Genomic DNA, 16,341 nt, shown 5'->3' on the forward strand with positions numbered 1-16,341 from the left:
TGCAATGTTAGTGCTATGATCTCCCCTGATGAGCTGTTGTGTTCTGACAGGGGGACTGCCCCCCACCAAAACACACTGTTAAGTGCTCACAGCTGTTAGCAGCTGGTTTTCCATCACGTCCATTCAACAAAAGCCAGTAGTTGGAGTGGCGTTTGTCAGACAGGCAGCTGTATACTGCTGAACAAGGCGATATTTGGATCATTTGTACCCAGCATTACATTAACTGGTTAGAAAAGAGACTCTTAATAATCCCCTGACTGCTAGGTTTGCCTGCTTTTTTTTTTAAACTCGGATTTACTCTAATATATCTATACTGGATAGCAAAATGTATCACAATGCAGTTATAACTGAAGTTGACCATTTGGGGCAATCTGAGTTAACTTTCTAGCAGATTCTGCCTGTGTAGTTCATATTTTGTATGGCGAATAAAACATCCATTGAGGAACACCAGAATTATGTACTGTTAGAATATACTGCCATCTACAGGAGGATTTGGACACCAACAATCTGATACCTCCTGTATTGTAACTATACTGTCTGCTCTCATGTTTTAAAGCGATGTGCAAACTGTTGGCGCTATATAAATCCTGTGCCTCCGTTAAGGAGATTCACTCTCTCTATTTGTCTTGTTTACCATTATCATTGAAAGTAAAAGGTTAAAAAAAAAAAAAAAAAAACTACATTTTGGGTTGTCCCCAGAAAAGTAATAGAGGGGAAATCTTCCAATGGGAACACTAGTTCTGGTAATCTGGAGGTCCCCAAGGAATTTCCTTCATTAGCAGGGATTTCCTCTCGCTTCCCGTTTTGGCTATGGGACAGAAAGTGAAGGGAAATCTCCGCAATGGGACACAGTTGGCGAAAAAAAAATCTGCCAGGGGTTATTACTCTCCCTTGCTCTATCCAAAATGGAAAAAAAAAATGTTTTGCCTATAGTTCCACTTTAACCTGTGACTATTGAAAACAGAATATGTTTTTAGCAAGGTACTTCTTAGAGCTCTCCCCAATGACGACTTTTGTGTAACAAATAAGAGTGTTTGCCTAGGTTGTCCTTGGCTTCATACGGGTAACCCACTTCACCAGTTTATGGTTATGTTAGAACTTTTCTTTCCTGCTTACCCTTTTTGGGGCATTGTCCATGCACCTTCCTTTTAGTTTTGCTAACCATGGGATCAACTCCTAGGTTCTCTGCTGGTCCCAGGCTTTTTTCACATCCCTTGCAAGTTGGGGTTTAACTCATTCAGCATACTCCCTGGCAAGTCTTGTTGAGGTGACTGTTTTGACAATATCTCGCATTATGGTGTTCTTGTTCCTTTACCCTTACACGGTCAGGTGAGTAGAGGTTTAGGGCCTTCCTAATTAGACTGCCTGGCCTTGTCCTTGCAAGAATTTTTTCCCAGATTCCTAGTCTGGTAAGATTTTTGTACTCTCTGTAAAATCCTTTTCTTGGAATCCATTGAGGGATACAGGTACCACACCTCTGGTTTATGAACTGGTGTCAAACTGAAGTTCGTGAAACACGCCCAAAGCCTCTTGACACAAGCCATTTATAGGACTATTTGTAGATCTCCACTCTGATTATAAGTAAAGCGGGTGGGATGGTGTTGTACCTGTACTCGCATTGTGCTCGTAATTTATCTTTCTGATGTTCCAAACCCTTCTATTCCAGCCATATTTGATGGTAGTGTTTGGGAGAAATAAAAGTGAAGGAAGTGCAACGTGTCTGACACTTGTTTATAGGCCTGAAGATGAGGACTAATAATCCTATGGAAACAACTTCCAAATAAATTAGGAAATTATCAGAACAAAGACATCAACGTGGACAACATTAGAACAGATATGGCTTATCTCTATCCAAGTCAGGGATCACTGATTTTGACATTCCTGCTAGATCTGTCAATGATCATTCTGTGTGTTTTAAAAGTATATTACACTAACATTTATCTGTGCATGTTGGTGTATATTTAACCACTTGCCACCATATAGCAGAATGATGGCGGCAAAGTGGTTTCAATATCTTGACTGGGCGTCATATGACGTCCTCAGGATATTAAGCCTCTGCGCGCCCCCCGGGGGCGCGCATCGCGGCGATCGTTGTTGCGGTGTGTCAGTCTGACACACCGCAACTCCGATCTAGGTAAAAAGTCTCTGACGGAGACTCCCTACCACGTGATCAGCCGTGTCCAATCACGGTGTAAATAGGAAGAGCCGGTGATCGGCTTTTCCTCACTCGCATCTGACAGACGCGAGTAGAGGAGAGCCGATCGGCTGCTCTCCTGACGGGGGGGTCTGTGCTGATTGTTTATCAGCACAGCCCTCCCTTGGATCCCGCCCAGGTCCACCATCATGCCGCCCAGGACCACCAGGATTGCCATCCACACTGGACTACCAGGTATGCCCCCCCTAGACCCCCAGGGAAATACTAATCTGTGCCCAGGCAGCTGCCAATCAATGCCCAGGCAGCTGCCAATCGGTGCCCACTCACAATGCCTACCACTGCCAGTGCCACCAGGGATGCTTATCAGTGCCGCCTATCAGTGCCACCCATGAGAACCTATCTTTGCAGCCTTTCAGTGCTTACCAGTGCCACCCATGAATGCCCATCAGTGCTGCATATCAGTGCCGCCTACCAGTGCCTATCGTCAGTGCCCGCTCATTGGTGCCACCTCATCGGTGCCGCCTTATCAGTGCCCATTAGTGAAAGAGAAGACTTACTTATTTACAAAATTTTATAACAGAAACAAAAGCATTTTTTTTCAAAACTTTTGGTCTGTTTATTTGTTTAGCAAAAAATAAAAACTGCAGAAGTGATCAAATACCACCAAAAGAAAGCTCTATTTGTGGGAACAAAATGATAAAAATTTAGTTTGGGTACAGTGTAGCATGACCGTGTAATTGTCATCAAACTGCGACAGTGCTGAAAGCTGAAAATTGGTCTGGGCGGGAAGGTGTATAAGTGCCCTGTATTGAAGTGGTTAAAATCTGGGTAAACTTGACATCTAAAGCAGAGCTTGTTCTTTTACTGTGTATTAAAGTTCGCTACACAATACCAGTATAGTCTTTTTTTGATTATGAATATATAAGTGGTACAAATGCCCACCTAAATAAAAATTTCACTCTGTAACCAGGAAGGTTCAAAATTTCTAAGAGATTGTATAAGATTTAACACTGTTGGCTGTTTTTGTTGCAAGTGCACTAATATGGGCACCATCACCTCGTATAGGATTGTAACTTCTTACTTAGAATAGCAGGGTGGATTTATTTTAATAAAATGCTTTTGAAGTAAAAATCTATTTAAAGACTGTTTTCTATTTAGGATACATTAATAATTTAGTTTACTTTATTCAGTTTAGCTTAGTGGAGCTTAGTTATGTAGCATGAGGCTGTATATTCTGCAATATTTACTTTTTTGGTAAACTCATTCAATAAATCCAAGCTCTGCAAGCTGAGATAACATTCACTGCATTGATGCATTCACACAATTTCACAGTAACCATGAGATAAAACAAAGTTCAGAAATATTCCTTTATCCCATTGTTTTGCAAATCAATGTACACTACAAATTGTATGATTGTTTGAAGAGAAATTCATCTGTATCAGGCTCTAAATGTGAGGAGGAAGGGCAAGCAGTAAAAATGAAAGTGAAACCGTCTAAGCAGCTTATAAACCTTGTGATCTTTCTGCACATAGCTTGAAGTGCTTTGAGGAGCAAAATATCAACAGGCCGTAAAAGAGACCCAGTTTAGGAATATTTGTAATGAAGTTCCTCTACCTATGGGTAAAGCAGGTATGCGTGCAAAATACAAAGAGATGCAAGGCCTGGTGGCCCGACTGAAACAACATCATGAGAAGATGTGTTATTTTAGTTTTAGTTGTATTTTAGTCGACTAAAATCGAATGGGTTTAGATACATTTTAATGCATTATTTAACTGCTTCAGCCCCGGAAGATTTTACCCCCTTCCTGACCAGAGCACTTTTTGTGATTCGGCACTGCGTCGCTTTAACTGACAATTGTGCGGTCGTGCAACGTTGCACCCAAACAAAATTGACGTCCTTTTTTTCCCACAAATAGAGCTTTCTTTTGGTGGTATTTGATCACCTCTTTTATTTTTTTTTATTTTTTTGCGCTATAAAAAAATGCGACAATTTTGAAAAAAACGCAATATTTTTTTACTTTTTGCTATAATAAATTTTCCCATAAAAATATATAAAAAAAACTTTTTTTTCCCCTCAGTTTAGGCCGATATGTATTCTTCTACATATTCTTGGTAAAAAAAAATCGCAATAAGCGTATATTGATTGGTTTGCGCAAAAGTTATAGCGTCTACAAAATAGGGGATAGTTTTATGGCCTTTTTTTATTCATTTTTTTTTTTTTACTAGTAATGGCGGCGATCTGCAATTTTTATTTTGACTGTGACATTATGGCGGACACGTCGGACAATTTTGACACATTTTTGGGACCATTGGCATTTTTACAGCGATCAGTGCTTTAAAAATGCATTGATTACTGTAAAAATGTCACTGGCAATGAAGGGGTTAACCACTAGGGGGCGATCAAGGGGTTAATGTGTTCCCTATTGTGTGTTCTAACAGGAGGGAGGAAGGAGGGAGGGGACTGTGTAGGGGAGATGACCGATCGCTGTTCATACTCTGTATGAACAGATAATCTGTCTGTTCTCCCCTTAGAGAACCGGGGATCTGTGTGTTTACACACACAGATCCCAGTTCTTTGTGTGCCCTTGCGATCACGGGAGCCCGGTGGGCACTCGCATCGACTCCATGGGCGAGCAGGGGGCGCGTGCGCACCCCTAGTGGCCGAATCGACGTAACATGACAGCGATTTGCGCAGCCAAGCCATATTGCCGCAGTGCAACTGTAGCAGCTGGTCGGCAAGCGGTTAAGCATTTCTTTAGAATTGCCAAACTCATTATATACTCCTGGAGTAGAAATCTAACAACATATTATGTATGACAGGGGTGTCCAAACTTTTTTCAAAGAGGGCCAGATTTGATGAAGTGAACGTGTGGGGGCTGATCATTTTGCCCGACATTCTTTGAACCATAAAAATTTGGTCTAAGTGTGTTCGTCCGAGCACTCATGCACTGCCCAACAAGAATTCTCTTTCCTTTGTGGCTGTGTGTGGTGAAGAGATGAGCTCGGGCGTGTTACTTGGATATACTGCATTTATTGGCGTATAACACGCACCTTCACTTTAAGAGGGAAGTTTCAGGAAAAAAATAAAATTAAAAAAAAAGATCTGTGAAGCAAACTAAGTGAAAACTAAGAATGCAGCACCCCCCACTACTGTGAATGCAGACTCACCATTGCCATCAGTTCAGCCTGATCCATGCCCATCTGCAGCCTCGAAGGGGACAGGGAGGGGGCAGGACGAGCGCCAACAGATTACATACAGGAGAAACTCCTGTTTTCTTGGCGGCCGCTTTAATACAAAGTCCCGCCTCTTTTGATGGACAGAACAGTCATCCAATGGCAGCGCAGAAGACGGGACTTCCTATTACAGAGGCCGCCTCGTAAACAGGAAATACTCCTGTATATACGGCACTTGTTCCTCCCCCTTCCTGTCCCCTCCAAGGCAGCCAGAATATATATCTTTTGTTGCCCCGGCACTCAGAGATTCATTGGGGGCCACAAAAAATATACATGTCCAAATTACCAGGTGGGCCTTTCGAAACCGGAACGCGGGCCGCACTTTGGATATGCCTGATTTATGAAATAAAGGATTGAACATGCACTACAGACACATATTTAGCCGTAGTTATATATAACCTCTATAAATAAAACCAAGTTTCATAAACAAATATGTTGCTTATTGACAAGCAAAAGTACAACTTGAAAGTATAAAAAAACGGGATGTACTAAACTGCATATTGGGATGATGGGATGATTGGATTATTGGCTGCAATACTGAGAACTCTCACTAGATGTCAGTGTACTATATACACATATATATGGTAATGACTCTGTTGTTTCTCAAAATATGTTATTCTTTCCTGCAGTGCTTGATACAATGTTGCAAGAAATTTCAATTTAGTTCATCAATCTTTTGACTAAAATGTCATTTTAGTTGTATTTTCGTCATCTCAATTGTTTAGTTTTAGTCGTATTTAGTCGACTAAAATAGTATTTAGTAGACAAAAATATTTTCGGCTACGAAATTAACACTGCTGTGATGAAAGGACCGTGTTTGAAGTTTTTTTTTATGTGGACCCAGCTAATATATTCAGTTTTAGGTTTGTTTTTTCTAAGATATTTTGTTTATGCACATCAGTTACTAAACATTGATGTTTATGCAAATACAAAAATATGCACTCTAATGTTATTGTTTTAATTAAATAAAAGAATTTGAATAGTTCTCCAACTATGTTTTATTAACCTATTGACCTAAAATTGGTTCTGATATCGCTGTTTTACTAACCTTACAGCTTATTATTCTAAATAGGAAATCTTTTTAATTTTGTTTGCAAATATTAAAGATTCTAACTACCAGCAAGAATGAGTCCTTATATTTAATGCGCACCTGTCATTTCAGATCCATCATGGCAGGGCCTGTTAGTGGGCATCCACTCACCTTATGCCGCCACGTCCCTCACCTTGTTGTGTCACTGCCACATCACCAGCCATAACATTAAAGTAAATGGGACTGTCGGTGAGTCAACAGCGGGTCAGAGGAGGAGCCTGCTGGGGTACAGAGATAAGAGTTGCTCTCTAAAAATTATGATTTAAATCGAGTTGATTAAAATCAAACCTTTTACTAGTGATTTAAATCGAATCCACCCTGTAGAATAGATACTGCATTTTGCTCCAGTGCTCTGTTGCATGTGTTCATGATCTCTAAAATTTGGTATCAAAAGTAAACTCCTACTGAGGGAAATATGTAGGCTGAAAATGCTAGGTGCCTGGCTGCTACCACCCAAAGATAGGCTAACAGTCCAGATGAATCTAGGTATAGATTCTCTTGAAGATTGCTTGTTTTAGAAGTAAGTCAGTGAACAAATGGCTAACCAGGCTACGTTTTTTATATCATCTGAATCTAAAGGGATGTTTTAGTGCATGGTACCTGTTATGTCACTCATTAACCAGCTTTGCTTTTTATGCAGCCGACCCAAATGTGTGGATGAAGTTGCCTACCAAGAAGAAGTTGTGGCTGTCCTCAAAAAGTCACTTCAAGGAGCAGATGTGAGTAAACAAGAGTATGGGTCTTTTTATATGTGCCAAAGATTTGGAAACATTGCAGTGTTGTAGTAGAGTTAACCACTTCAAAACTGGGCCAATTCTGAAATTTCTCACATATATATGTGTAAATCTGGAAAAAAAATTTTCAGTGGAAAATGACTTTGTATTTTAAATAGTTTTTTATTAAATGTTTACAGATTTAAAAAATCTTACATACTTTGCAAAACAATTTGCAAGTCATTCATAAAAATGCAGAACATTCTCAAAGTACACATAAATACATCAAAAATACATATAGGTACATGAATGGATCTATCCTTTAACATGCACTTAAATACAGAAATGAATCTATACCGCAGCATATACTCTTAATTCCCCTGGGCCATCTAAATAAAAAACAAGAATGAAGAGGAAAAAAGGGGGGGGGGGGGAAGTTTCCCTCCTTCCCTTTCCTTTCCCTTTTCTTATATCTTTATGTGAACTACATTACCCCAATATAAACAAATCTATGCCCCTCTTACCCATGTCTATTTATCTTACTTTCGAGGGGAAGAGAGGAGAGATTCTCATCTCTCTATCCCCATTACTATCCTTCAAATTGTGCAAAGAGAGGAAATAAAAAGGGGGGGGGAGAGGGGGGAATCATATTCCCCTCTCCTTGATGAGGAGGGGGGGCACGGAGGGAGGGAGGGCATCAGGGGACAAGCCCCTAAGTACTCCCTCCGTTCCCCATAATTCCCAGATAAATCGGGGACTGTTTAAATTCTAGCCATTTCCTCTAAGTACCTTGAAATCTTGTTTCTGCTTCCCTTTGGTAACATTAATTCTTCCATTATCCTCAATCTATCTATTTTTCTAAATCCATCCTTTATCATTGGTATTTCCTTTGTTTTTCAATGTTTCGGGATTAGTGCTTTCGCTGCATTCAGCAGAAATGGAGTAAGTGCTGCTCTATACTTCTTCCTAGAACCCCCAATCACATGGAACAAGCATTTCCAGGGATCTAATTCTATTTCCGTCCCGTCAAGCTTAGTGGAAAATGACTTAAAGTGGAAGTCCACCCTAACACTTAAATTCTCGCCCTGCAATCATTAATGTGAGCCAAGTTCAGCCTTGTGTGTCAAATCGAAAAAAATCCCAGTTTTTCTACCTTTATTTTGCAGAATCCAGTGCCGTCACATGACTTCAGTTCTACTTCCTTCTGAGTGTAAAATCAGCCAGTGGGTGTGGTTCCTGAAAGCTAGTGACATCACTTCCTGGGAGGGACACTGTTCCTGTGTAGCCAGTGGGCATATACAGGGTGGGAGTAGCTGATCATAGGTTCCTGCCCAGCGTTCTCTCATTGTTCATCCTAATTCATGAGAAAATTAAGAAATAAAAAGCCCCAACCACACAGGAAAGGGGAGGGGGGTGCAGGGCACATATACAGTATAGCTGTGCACAGTAGGGAGCTGGACGAGGGGGGGGGGGGGGGGGACCATACTAAGGCTCTGTTTCCACTAGTGCAACTTATCATGTGACTTTTGACACACAAAGTCGCATTGCCAAGGACTGGTTGGGGGGGTGTTGAATGTAGTCTCGGAGTTGACGGGGATTTCAGGGGCGAGTGTCAGGTGAATGGCTGGTTTTAGCACTTATATCGTCTCAACACCATGCTTGATATGGTGTCAGGATGATCAAATCATATTATTTCTATTACTACATTACTACATTTTAATATATAATGAAATAGTTCAACTCGCCATAATGCAGAATCATTGGGAACCCTGAGCTTGTCACTTGCCACCAGATGCAGCATGCCACCGTCGCCTGCTACCAGATGCAGTGTATCACTTGCCACCATCACCTGCCACTAGATGCAGCATGCCACTGTCGCCTACTACCAGATGCAGCGTGTCACTTGCCTAGGTGGCAGTGCGGCCCGGGGACCTGACCTTTAGAGCATGCTGGAGTGGGCCCAGAGAAGATAGAGGAGGTGGGTGGCAGTTGCTTTGCTAGGGTTGGTGCCACCCCACCGGAGCGGTAAAACATGGTGTCACCCCCTGTCAAGTAAAGTCCCCCCTCAGTACAGACCCCCCTTCATTAAGTATAGACTTCTCTCTCTCAGTACAGACCCCCCTCCCTCAGTACAGACCCCACTGACCCTCCTCTCTTAGTACAGACCCCCCTGACCCCCCCTCTCTCAGTACAGACCCGCCTCTCTCAGTACAGACCCCCCTGACCCGCCTCTCTCAGTACAGACCCCCCTGACCCGCCTCTCTCAGTACAGACCCCCCTGACCCGCCTCTCTCAGTACAGACCCCCCTTACCTGCCTCTCTCAGTACAGACCCCCCCTCTCTCAGTACAGACCCCCCCTCCCTCAAGTAGAGACCCCCCCTCCCTCAAGTAGAGACCCCCCCCCCCTCCCTCAAGTAGAGACCCCCCCCCTCCCTCAAGTACAGACTCCCCCCTCCCTCAAGTACAGACACCCCCCCTCAAGTACAGACCCCCCCCCTCCCTCAAGTACAGACCCCCCCCTCCCTCAAGTACAGACCTCCCCCTCCCTCAAGTACAGACCTCCCCCTCCCTCAAGTACAGACCTCCCCCTCCCTCAAGTACAGACCTCCCCCTCCCTCAAGTACAGACCTCCCCCTCCCTCAAGTACAGACCTCCCCCTCCCTCAAGTACAGACCTCCCCCTCCCTCAAGTACAGGCCCCCCCCTCAGTACAGACCCCCCCTCTCCAGTTGTGCTAGACAGAGCTAACAGATTGAGAAGTAGCGCAGAAGGTAATTGTCAGCAGTAAAAATAGTCTCGGCTGTGCTGAGGGGCAGTCTCAGCTCCCGTTTGCTCGGGCGGGTTCGGCTGTGCTCGGGCAGGGGAGCGGTCTCAGCTCCCCTCAGCTCGAGCGGGTTCGGCTGTGCTCGGGTGGGGGGGAGGTCTCAGCTCCCCCTTTGCTCGGCTGTGCTTGGTTGGGGGGTGGGGGCAGTCTCAGCTCCCCTCGGCTGGAGGCTGATGGAGCTGGTGGCAAAGCGAGCGCCAGCACTATAGCGGGTGTTTGCTCGCTCTGTCAATTTCATTCCGGGACACTGTATTGTCCCGGAATGAAGGGACCTGGGACAGACCTGCTAATTGCGGGAATGTCCCGGGCAATCCGGGACATGTGGGCACCCTACCGGGAGAGCTTAGGAAAGGCAGCGGGATGGGGGGACTCCTTTCTGCCACCTGTAAATATGATCAGATGGCTGCTTGGATCACTTTTACATTGTAGCCCATTGTTGATTGAAAAGTTTGATACCAGGATCACGGCTGCAGACGTAGCCATGAACTTGGTACAACCACTGCCTGTAAAGGATGTGTGTGTGTATATATATATGTATGTGTATATATATATATATATATATATATATATATATATATATATATATATATATATATATATATATATATATATATATATATATATATAATCTCGATCTGGATTAGCGTGATTTTTTCGGATGTAGCCTGGACCAGAGGAGAAGCTGTTTGGTGCCGATATCGGAACTGACGTCAGTCAGCAGAGAGCACTTCATGCTCTTTAATGTGCATTGCTTGTTCAGAATGAAAAAATCTGCCGTGACAGATGTCTTTATGTGTTGCTTTTTAATTTTATTGTTATGGGGAAAAAAGGGGGTGGGGTGATGTGCAGTAAAAATCAGAAGATTGAGTTAGCAAATTCCAAATACTTTGTCAGGTATAACCTTCAATATCAATATATTTCAAGCTTCCCTGTGCATTGTGTTCCTGGGTTTCTTCCCTGTCCATTGAGGTATCCAGGAAGTCTTTTTCACCTTTTTGGGTTTTACTATAGGAAGATTTGAACACTGGCAAACACAAAAAATCTGTAGGCCAGCCCAGGATAGCTGCTGTTACCAGCATGCCTGCATTTTTTGCTAGTGTCCTAGGAGGATAGAAATATTTTCTTCAGCTCCGTTTTTGATAACCCTATTTATTTATTTCTCTCCAACATGGTTTTCTTTTAAATTGGTATTAAACCCAAAAGCAAACCTTTTATTACATTGCAGCTTACCAATTCTTAAATGTGATGGCTGCATTTATTTTCTTTTATAGTCTTCTTTTTTTTTTCTTCCTTTTTTGCCATCTGGAGATCCAGCCAGTAAGTCCATTTAAAAAAAAAAAAAAAAAATCAGGTTCTCCATCAAAATATATCAGTTATATTGATGAGACAAACCATTTAACACTAGCAGGGGAGCTTAGAATGATCAGCTTGTGTTTATTCATGTAAAACCTTTATCCTAAAAGGGAAAAAAATACTATAGCTGCTTATAAAGTGTTAGCTAGTGTTTGGCTTCAATGTGTTAGTGTATTTAAATCTGCTTGTACATCCAACACTCCCCTCTCCCCGGATTAACAATGCTGCTGTGCACAGGTGCCCCCTGTGCTCATTCATCCAGATTGGCGGCACTGTAATAGGAGGTGTGTTGGTAGTCAGATCATTTGGTGAAAACAGATGGAAAAAGACTAAAAATAAACAAATGCAGCCACCCCATCTAATGATTGGTAAGCTGCAATAAATTACATTTTTGGGCTGCCTCAAGTACATGGGTTGCTGCACGCCTTTAAAATCCCTTTTTTTATGTTGGTTTCCACTGGGATAGGAGTTAATACTGTGGAACTGTGGAGTGGAGTACTGATGTCATCCGCTGCCAGGGGATTTGCGCACACTCTTTCCCAGTGTCTAAAAAGCATCTCCCCACTACTGCTTCTGCTTTGCAAAGCTCAAGGAACTCTGACCCATTCCTGTTGCCCACCTACAGTGAGTTTAGTCACCTCCGGCCATTCAACCCTCACCTTCTACAGCTGTCTCTTTTGTCGATACCTGAGGCCTTGCCTAATATCCAGGGGGTGACATTGCCTTATCACCATTCCAACACAACATGTTTGCTTCTAGGCGGGGGGGGGGGGGTGGCAGTCCTCCCGTTGTATTGGGTGACCCCAGCTCACACTCTGGCTCTGGGACCACTTGCAGCATATCTAGTAATGTCTGTAGCCTAGAATTTGATCCCCTTGCTCGTAGTGTCTATCCTGTCTTGAGTCTTCCTCAAGTGTGGTACCTGTTATTTTGTTCTCTCTTAACTGAAGTTTTTACTAAAGTCGTGCAATACTTTATGGCCCAAATAGTAGGGGTGTGGAATTTAATCGATGCATCGCGATTCGGGTGTCCCCGATGCATGCGACCCGAAAAATCGATGTCGGGTGACATCATCCCGACTTGCCCCGCCCCTCCCCTCCCGGAAGAGCGCTCCGAGCATGTCTGTCAAAATAACTTTTGTAATAAATGCAGAGTTATAATCGATTAAGTGGCCACCGCTGTATGTGTTTTTTAAAATATATGCAGCTTCATACCTCATTTCTTAGTGTGTGTATAACTGTATATGCTGCTCATGTGACTGCCAGGTCCGGCCCACCTCTCTCCTCTCACGTCTCTCCTGATGTCAGCCCCGTCTGCCTCTCTTCTGGTCTGATAGCTACAATTGGTAGGCGGGGCTGAGAACTCCCACTGACGTCAGGAGAGACGTGAGAGGAGAGAGGCGGGCCAGACCGGGCAGTCACATGAGCGGCATGTACAGTTATACACACACTAAGAAATGAGGTATGAAGCTGCATATATTTTAAAAAGCACATAGAGTGGTGGGCACTTAATGGATTATAACTCTGCTTTTATTACCACACAGGTATTTTAACGGCAGTATGTAGAGTACAAATGTGTTTGTACTCTTACACTGGCTCCTACACAAGCTCTGTGCTGACGTTTCCCCGGCTTCCCCCCGGTTTCACATTCCACTGTGTTAACTCCTAGTGTGCTGGAAGGTGCAAAGGGGGAGCCCAGAGAAATGTCAGCACAGAGACAGCACATGGAACTTCACAGGGCTGTTGGTCAGTTGTGGATTCTAATCCCTCCTGACCTCCCAGCAGCTGTGTGTGAATTCCTGTACCCTGTAGTGCACCGGATTAGTGCACTTTATAAAGTGGAGTTCCACCCGTTTTTTTTTGTTTTTTTTTTTTTTTGGTTTATTAAAAGTCAGCAGCTACAAAAAGTTTAGCTGCTGACTTTTAATAAACAGACACTCACCTGTCCCACGGTCCATCGTTGCGGCCGCACGGAGCCTCGCTCCTCTCCCTTTCCTCGGCGCCGTCAGATCGCTGGCAGGGAGGGGCCGCCTAGGGTGAGAGGAGGAGTCACCTAGGTGGCCGGGACAGGAAATCCTACTAAAAAGGACACACCCGAAACACCCCCCCCCCCCCCAAAAAAATGACATGCTAAATGTGGCATGTCAGGGGGCGAGGAGTGCTTAAAAGGGAAGTTCCACTTTTGGGTGGAACTCGGCTTTGAAGGAGTGAGGTTATTTCAAATTCAAAGAAAGAGTTCCACTCACCTTTCCCACAATCCAGCGACGTGGCCACCCAAACCCTCCATTCTCTCCCCTGCCTGTCCACGGCGCTGGCAATATTACTGTGGGCATCCTGCTGTGACAGCTTGCAGCTTCACAGCTGGGTGCGCATGTCTCCCTGCGCTGTCCTGCAATAGCCGGGCAATCTTCTGGGACCTGTGATGTGTCCCAGAAGATTGCAGGGAGGAAGGGCGGCCCAAACGGCAGTAGTAGGAGTGCATCAGTAATCATGATGCATCGCGGAATCAGATCGTTGACCAGATAATTGAATTGTGAGACCAGTGAAGATGCAAAAATAATAATTTTTTTTAAAACTCCGCTAAACCTGACATGTAAACGCGGAAAAACTGACATTTTAAACGTTGGCTACTATCTGTCAAGTTAAATCGTTCAGGAGAGGTTGTAAAAACGTCCCGTGTACATGAAGCCTAAAGGGTAAGGCCACCACCCCTCCCCCTGGAGAGAGTGCAGCCCCCCTCAAGGTTCCCTACAGCGCTTCTGCCATGGCGAAGGAAACGCTATAACTGAAGGTATGGTGAAAGAGACTTGCTTTTAAGATCTTGCTGCAGTGTTTCTTGGGAATTTTGGGTGGAGCTGCTCTCTTTCCAGGTGCTGTCCTGAAAGGCTCTTAGAAATACCGTCACCGGTAATTCTGTCTAAGGGTTTTTGTTTTTCTTTTCTTTCAAAATTATTGAAATGACAAAATTATGCTTTGTTTTTATGCACCGCAGCATAGTTGCAGTGCATAGAAACAGACTGTAGATGGAGCTTTAAGGTGAGCTTTAGTTAGTTGTAGAACAATGCACACAGTATTCTTTTTTTCACGCCACACACTGATCAGCACCCAGAGGCACTGTTGCAGTGTGAACAGGGCACATAGAAATATATTGTTTTCTGTGTGCCCTTGCAATAACCTGTATTTTTCTAGTGCAGAAAAACGGATCTCTGCACAAGTGTGAACAAGCCCTTCATCAGTGCCCTCAGTCTCCCCTTCACGTCAGTGCCTTGAGTCCCCCCCCTTCACGTCAGTGCCTTGAGTCCCCCCCCCTTCACGTCAGTGCCTTGAGTCCCCCCCCCTTCACGTCAGTGCCTTGAGTCCCCCCCCCTTCACGTCAGTGCCTTGAGTCCCCCCCCCTTCACGTCAGTGCCTTGAGTCCCCCCCCCTTCACGTCAGTGCCTTGAGTCCCCCCCCCCTTCACGTCAGTGCCTTGAGTCCCCCCCCTTCACGTCAGTGCCTTGAGTCCCCCCCCCTCCTTAACGTCAGTGCTTTGAGTCCCCCCCTTCACGTCATTGCCCTCAGTCCCCCCCTTCATGTCAGTGCCCTCAGTCCCCCCCCTGCACGTCAGTGCCCTCAGTCCCCCCCCCCTGCACGTCAGTGCCCTCAGTCCCCCCCCTTCACGTCAGTGCCCTCAGTCCCCCCCCCTTCACGTCAGTGCCCTCAGTCCCCCCCCCTCCCTTCACGTCAGTGCCCTCAGTCCCCCCCCCTTCACGTCAGTGCCCTCAGTCCCTCCCCCCCTTCACGTCAGTGCCCTCAGTCCCTCCCCCCCTTCACGTCAGTGCCTTGAGTCCCCCCCCCTTCACGTCAGTGCCTTGAGTCCCCCCCCTTCACGTCAGTGCCTTGAGTCCCCCCCCTTCACGTCAGTGCCTTGAGTCCCCCCCCTTCACGTCAGTGCCTTGAGTCCCCCCCCTTCACGTCAGTGCCTTGAGTCCCCCCCCCTTCACGTCAGTGCCTTGAGTCCCCCCCCTTTACGTCAGTGCCTTGAGTTCCCCCCCCCTTCACGTCAGTGCCTTGAGTCCCCCCCCCTTCACGTCAGTGCCTTGAGTCCCCCCCCCTTCACGTCAGTGCCTTGAGTCCCCCCCCCCTTCACGTCAGTGCCTTGCGCCCCCCCCTTCACGTCAGTGCCTTGAGTCCCCTCCCCCCTTCACGTCAGTGCCTTGAGTCCCCTCCCCCCTTCACGTCAGTGCCTTGAGTCCCCTCCCCCCCTTCACGTCAGTGCCTTGAGTCCCCTCCCCCCCTTCACGTCAGTGCCTTGAGTCCCCTCCCCCCCTTCACGTCAGTGCCTTGAGTCCCCTCCCCCCCTTCACGTCAGTGCCTTGAGTCCCCTCCCCCCTTCACGTCAGTGCCCTCAGTCCCCTCCCTTCACGTCGGTGCCCTCAGTCCCCCCCCCTTCACGTCAGTGCCCTCAGTCCCCCCCCCTTCACGTCAGTGCCCTCAGTCCCTCCCCCCCCTTCACGTCAGTGCCCTCAGTCCACCCCCCCCTCACGTCAGTGCCCTCAGTCCCTCCCCCCCTTCACGTCAGTGCCCTCAGTCCCTCCCCCCTTCACGTCAGTGCCCTCAGTCCCTCCCCCCCTTCACGTCAGTGCCCTCAGTCCCTCCCCCCCTTCACGCCAGTGCCCTCAGTCCCTCCCCCCCTTCACGTCAGTGCCCTCAGTCCCTCCCCCCCTTCACGTCAGTGCCTTGAGTCCCCCCCCCTTCACGTCAGTGCCTTGAGTCCCCCCCCCTTCACGTCAGTGCCTTGAGTCCCCCCCCCTTCACGTCAGTGCCTTGAGTCCCCCCCCCCTTCACGTCAGTGCCTTGAGTCCCCCCCCCCTTCACGTCAGTGCCTTGAGTCCCCCCCCTTCACGTCAGTGCCTTGAGTCCCCCCCCCTCCTTAACGTCAGTGCTTTGAGTCCCCCCCTTCACGTCATTGCCCTCAGTCCCCCCCTTCATGTC

General features: G+C 46.1%; 1 protein-coding gene across 4 annotated transcripts in view; it reads left to right on the plus strand.

The window, feature by feature from the left end:
• The window catches only part of RFC4 (replication factor C subunit 4), a 98,684-nt gene that overhangs the window by 37,718 nt on the left and 44,625 nt on the right, over window positions 1-16,341 (plus strand). For all 4 annotated transcript variants that reach the window (XM_073626308.1, XM_073626305.1, XM_073626306.1 and 1 more), the window contains exon 3: window positions 7,119-7,197. In XM_073626308.1, coding sequence (XP_073482409.1) covers window positions 7,119-7,197 — 79 coding nt within the window. The remainder of the gene's footprint in view (window positions 1-7,118; window positions 7,198-16,341) is intronic.

Source organism: Aquarana catesbeiana, linkage group LG04 (genome assembly GCF_042186555.1).
Source record: "Aquarana catesbeiana isolate 2022-GZ linkage group LG04, ASM4218655v1, whole genome shotgun sequence".
Classification (NCBI taxonomy): domain Eukaryota; kingdom Metazoa; phylum Chordata; class Amphibia; order Anura; family Ranidae; genus Aquarana; species Aquarana catesbeiana.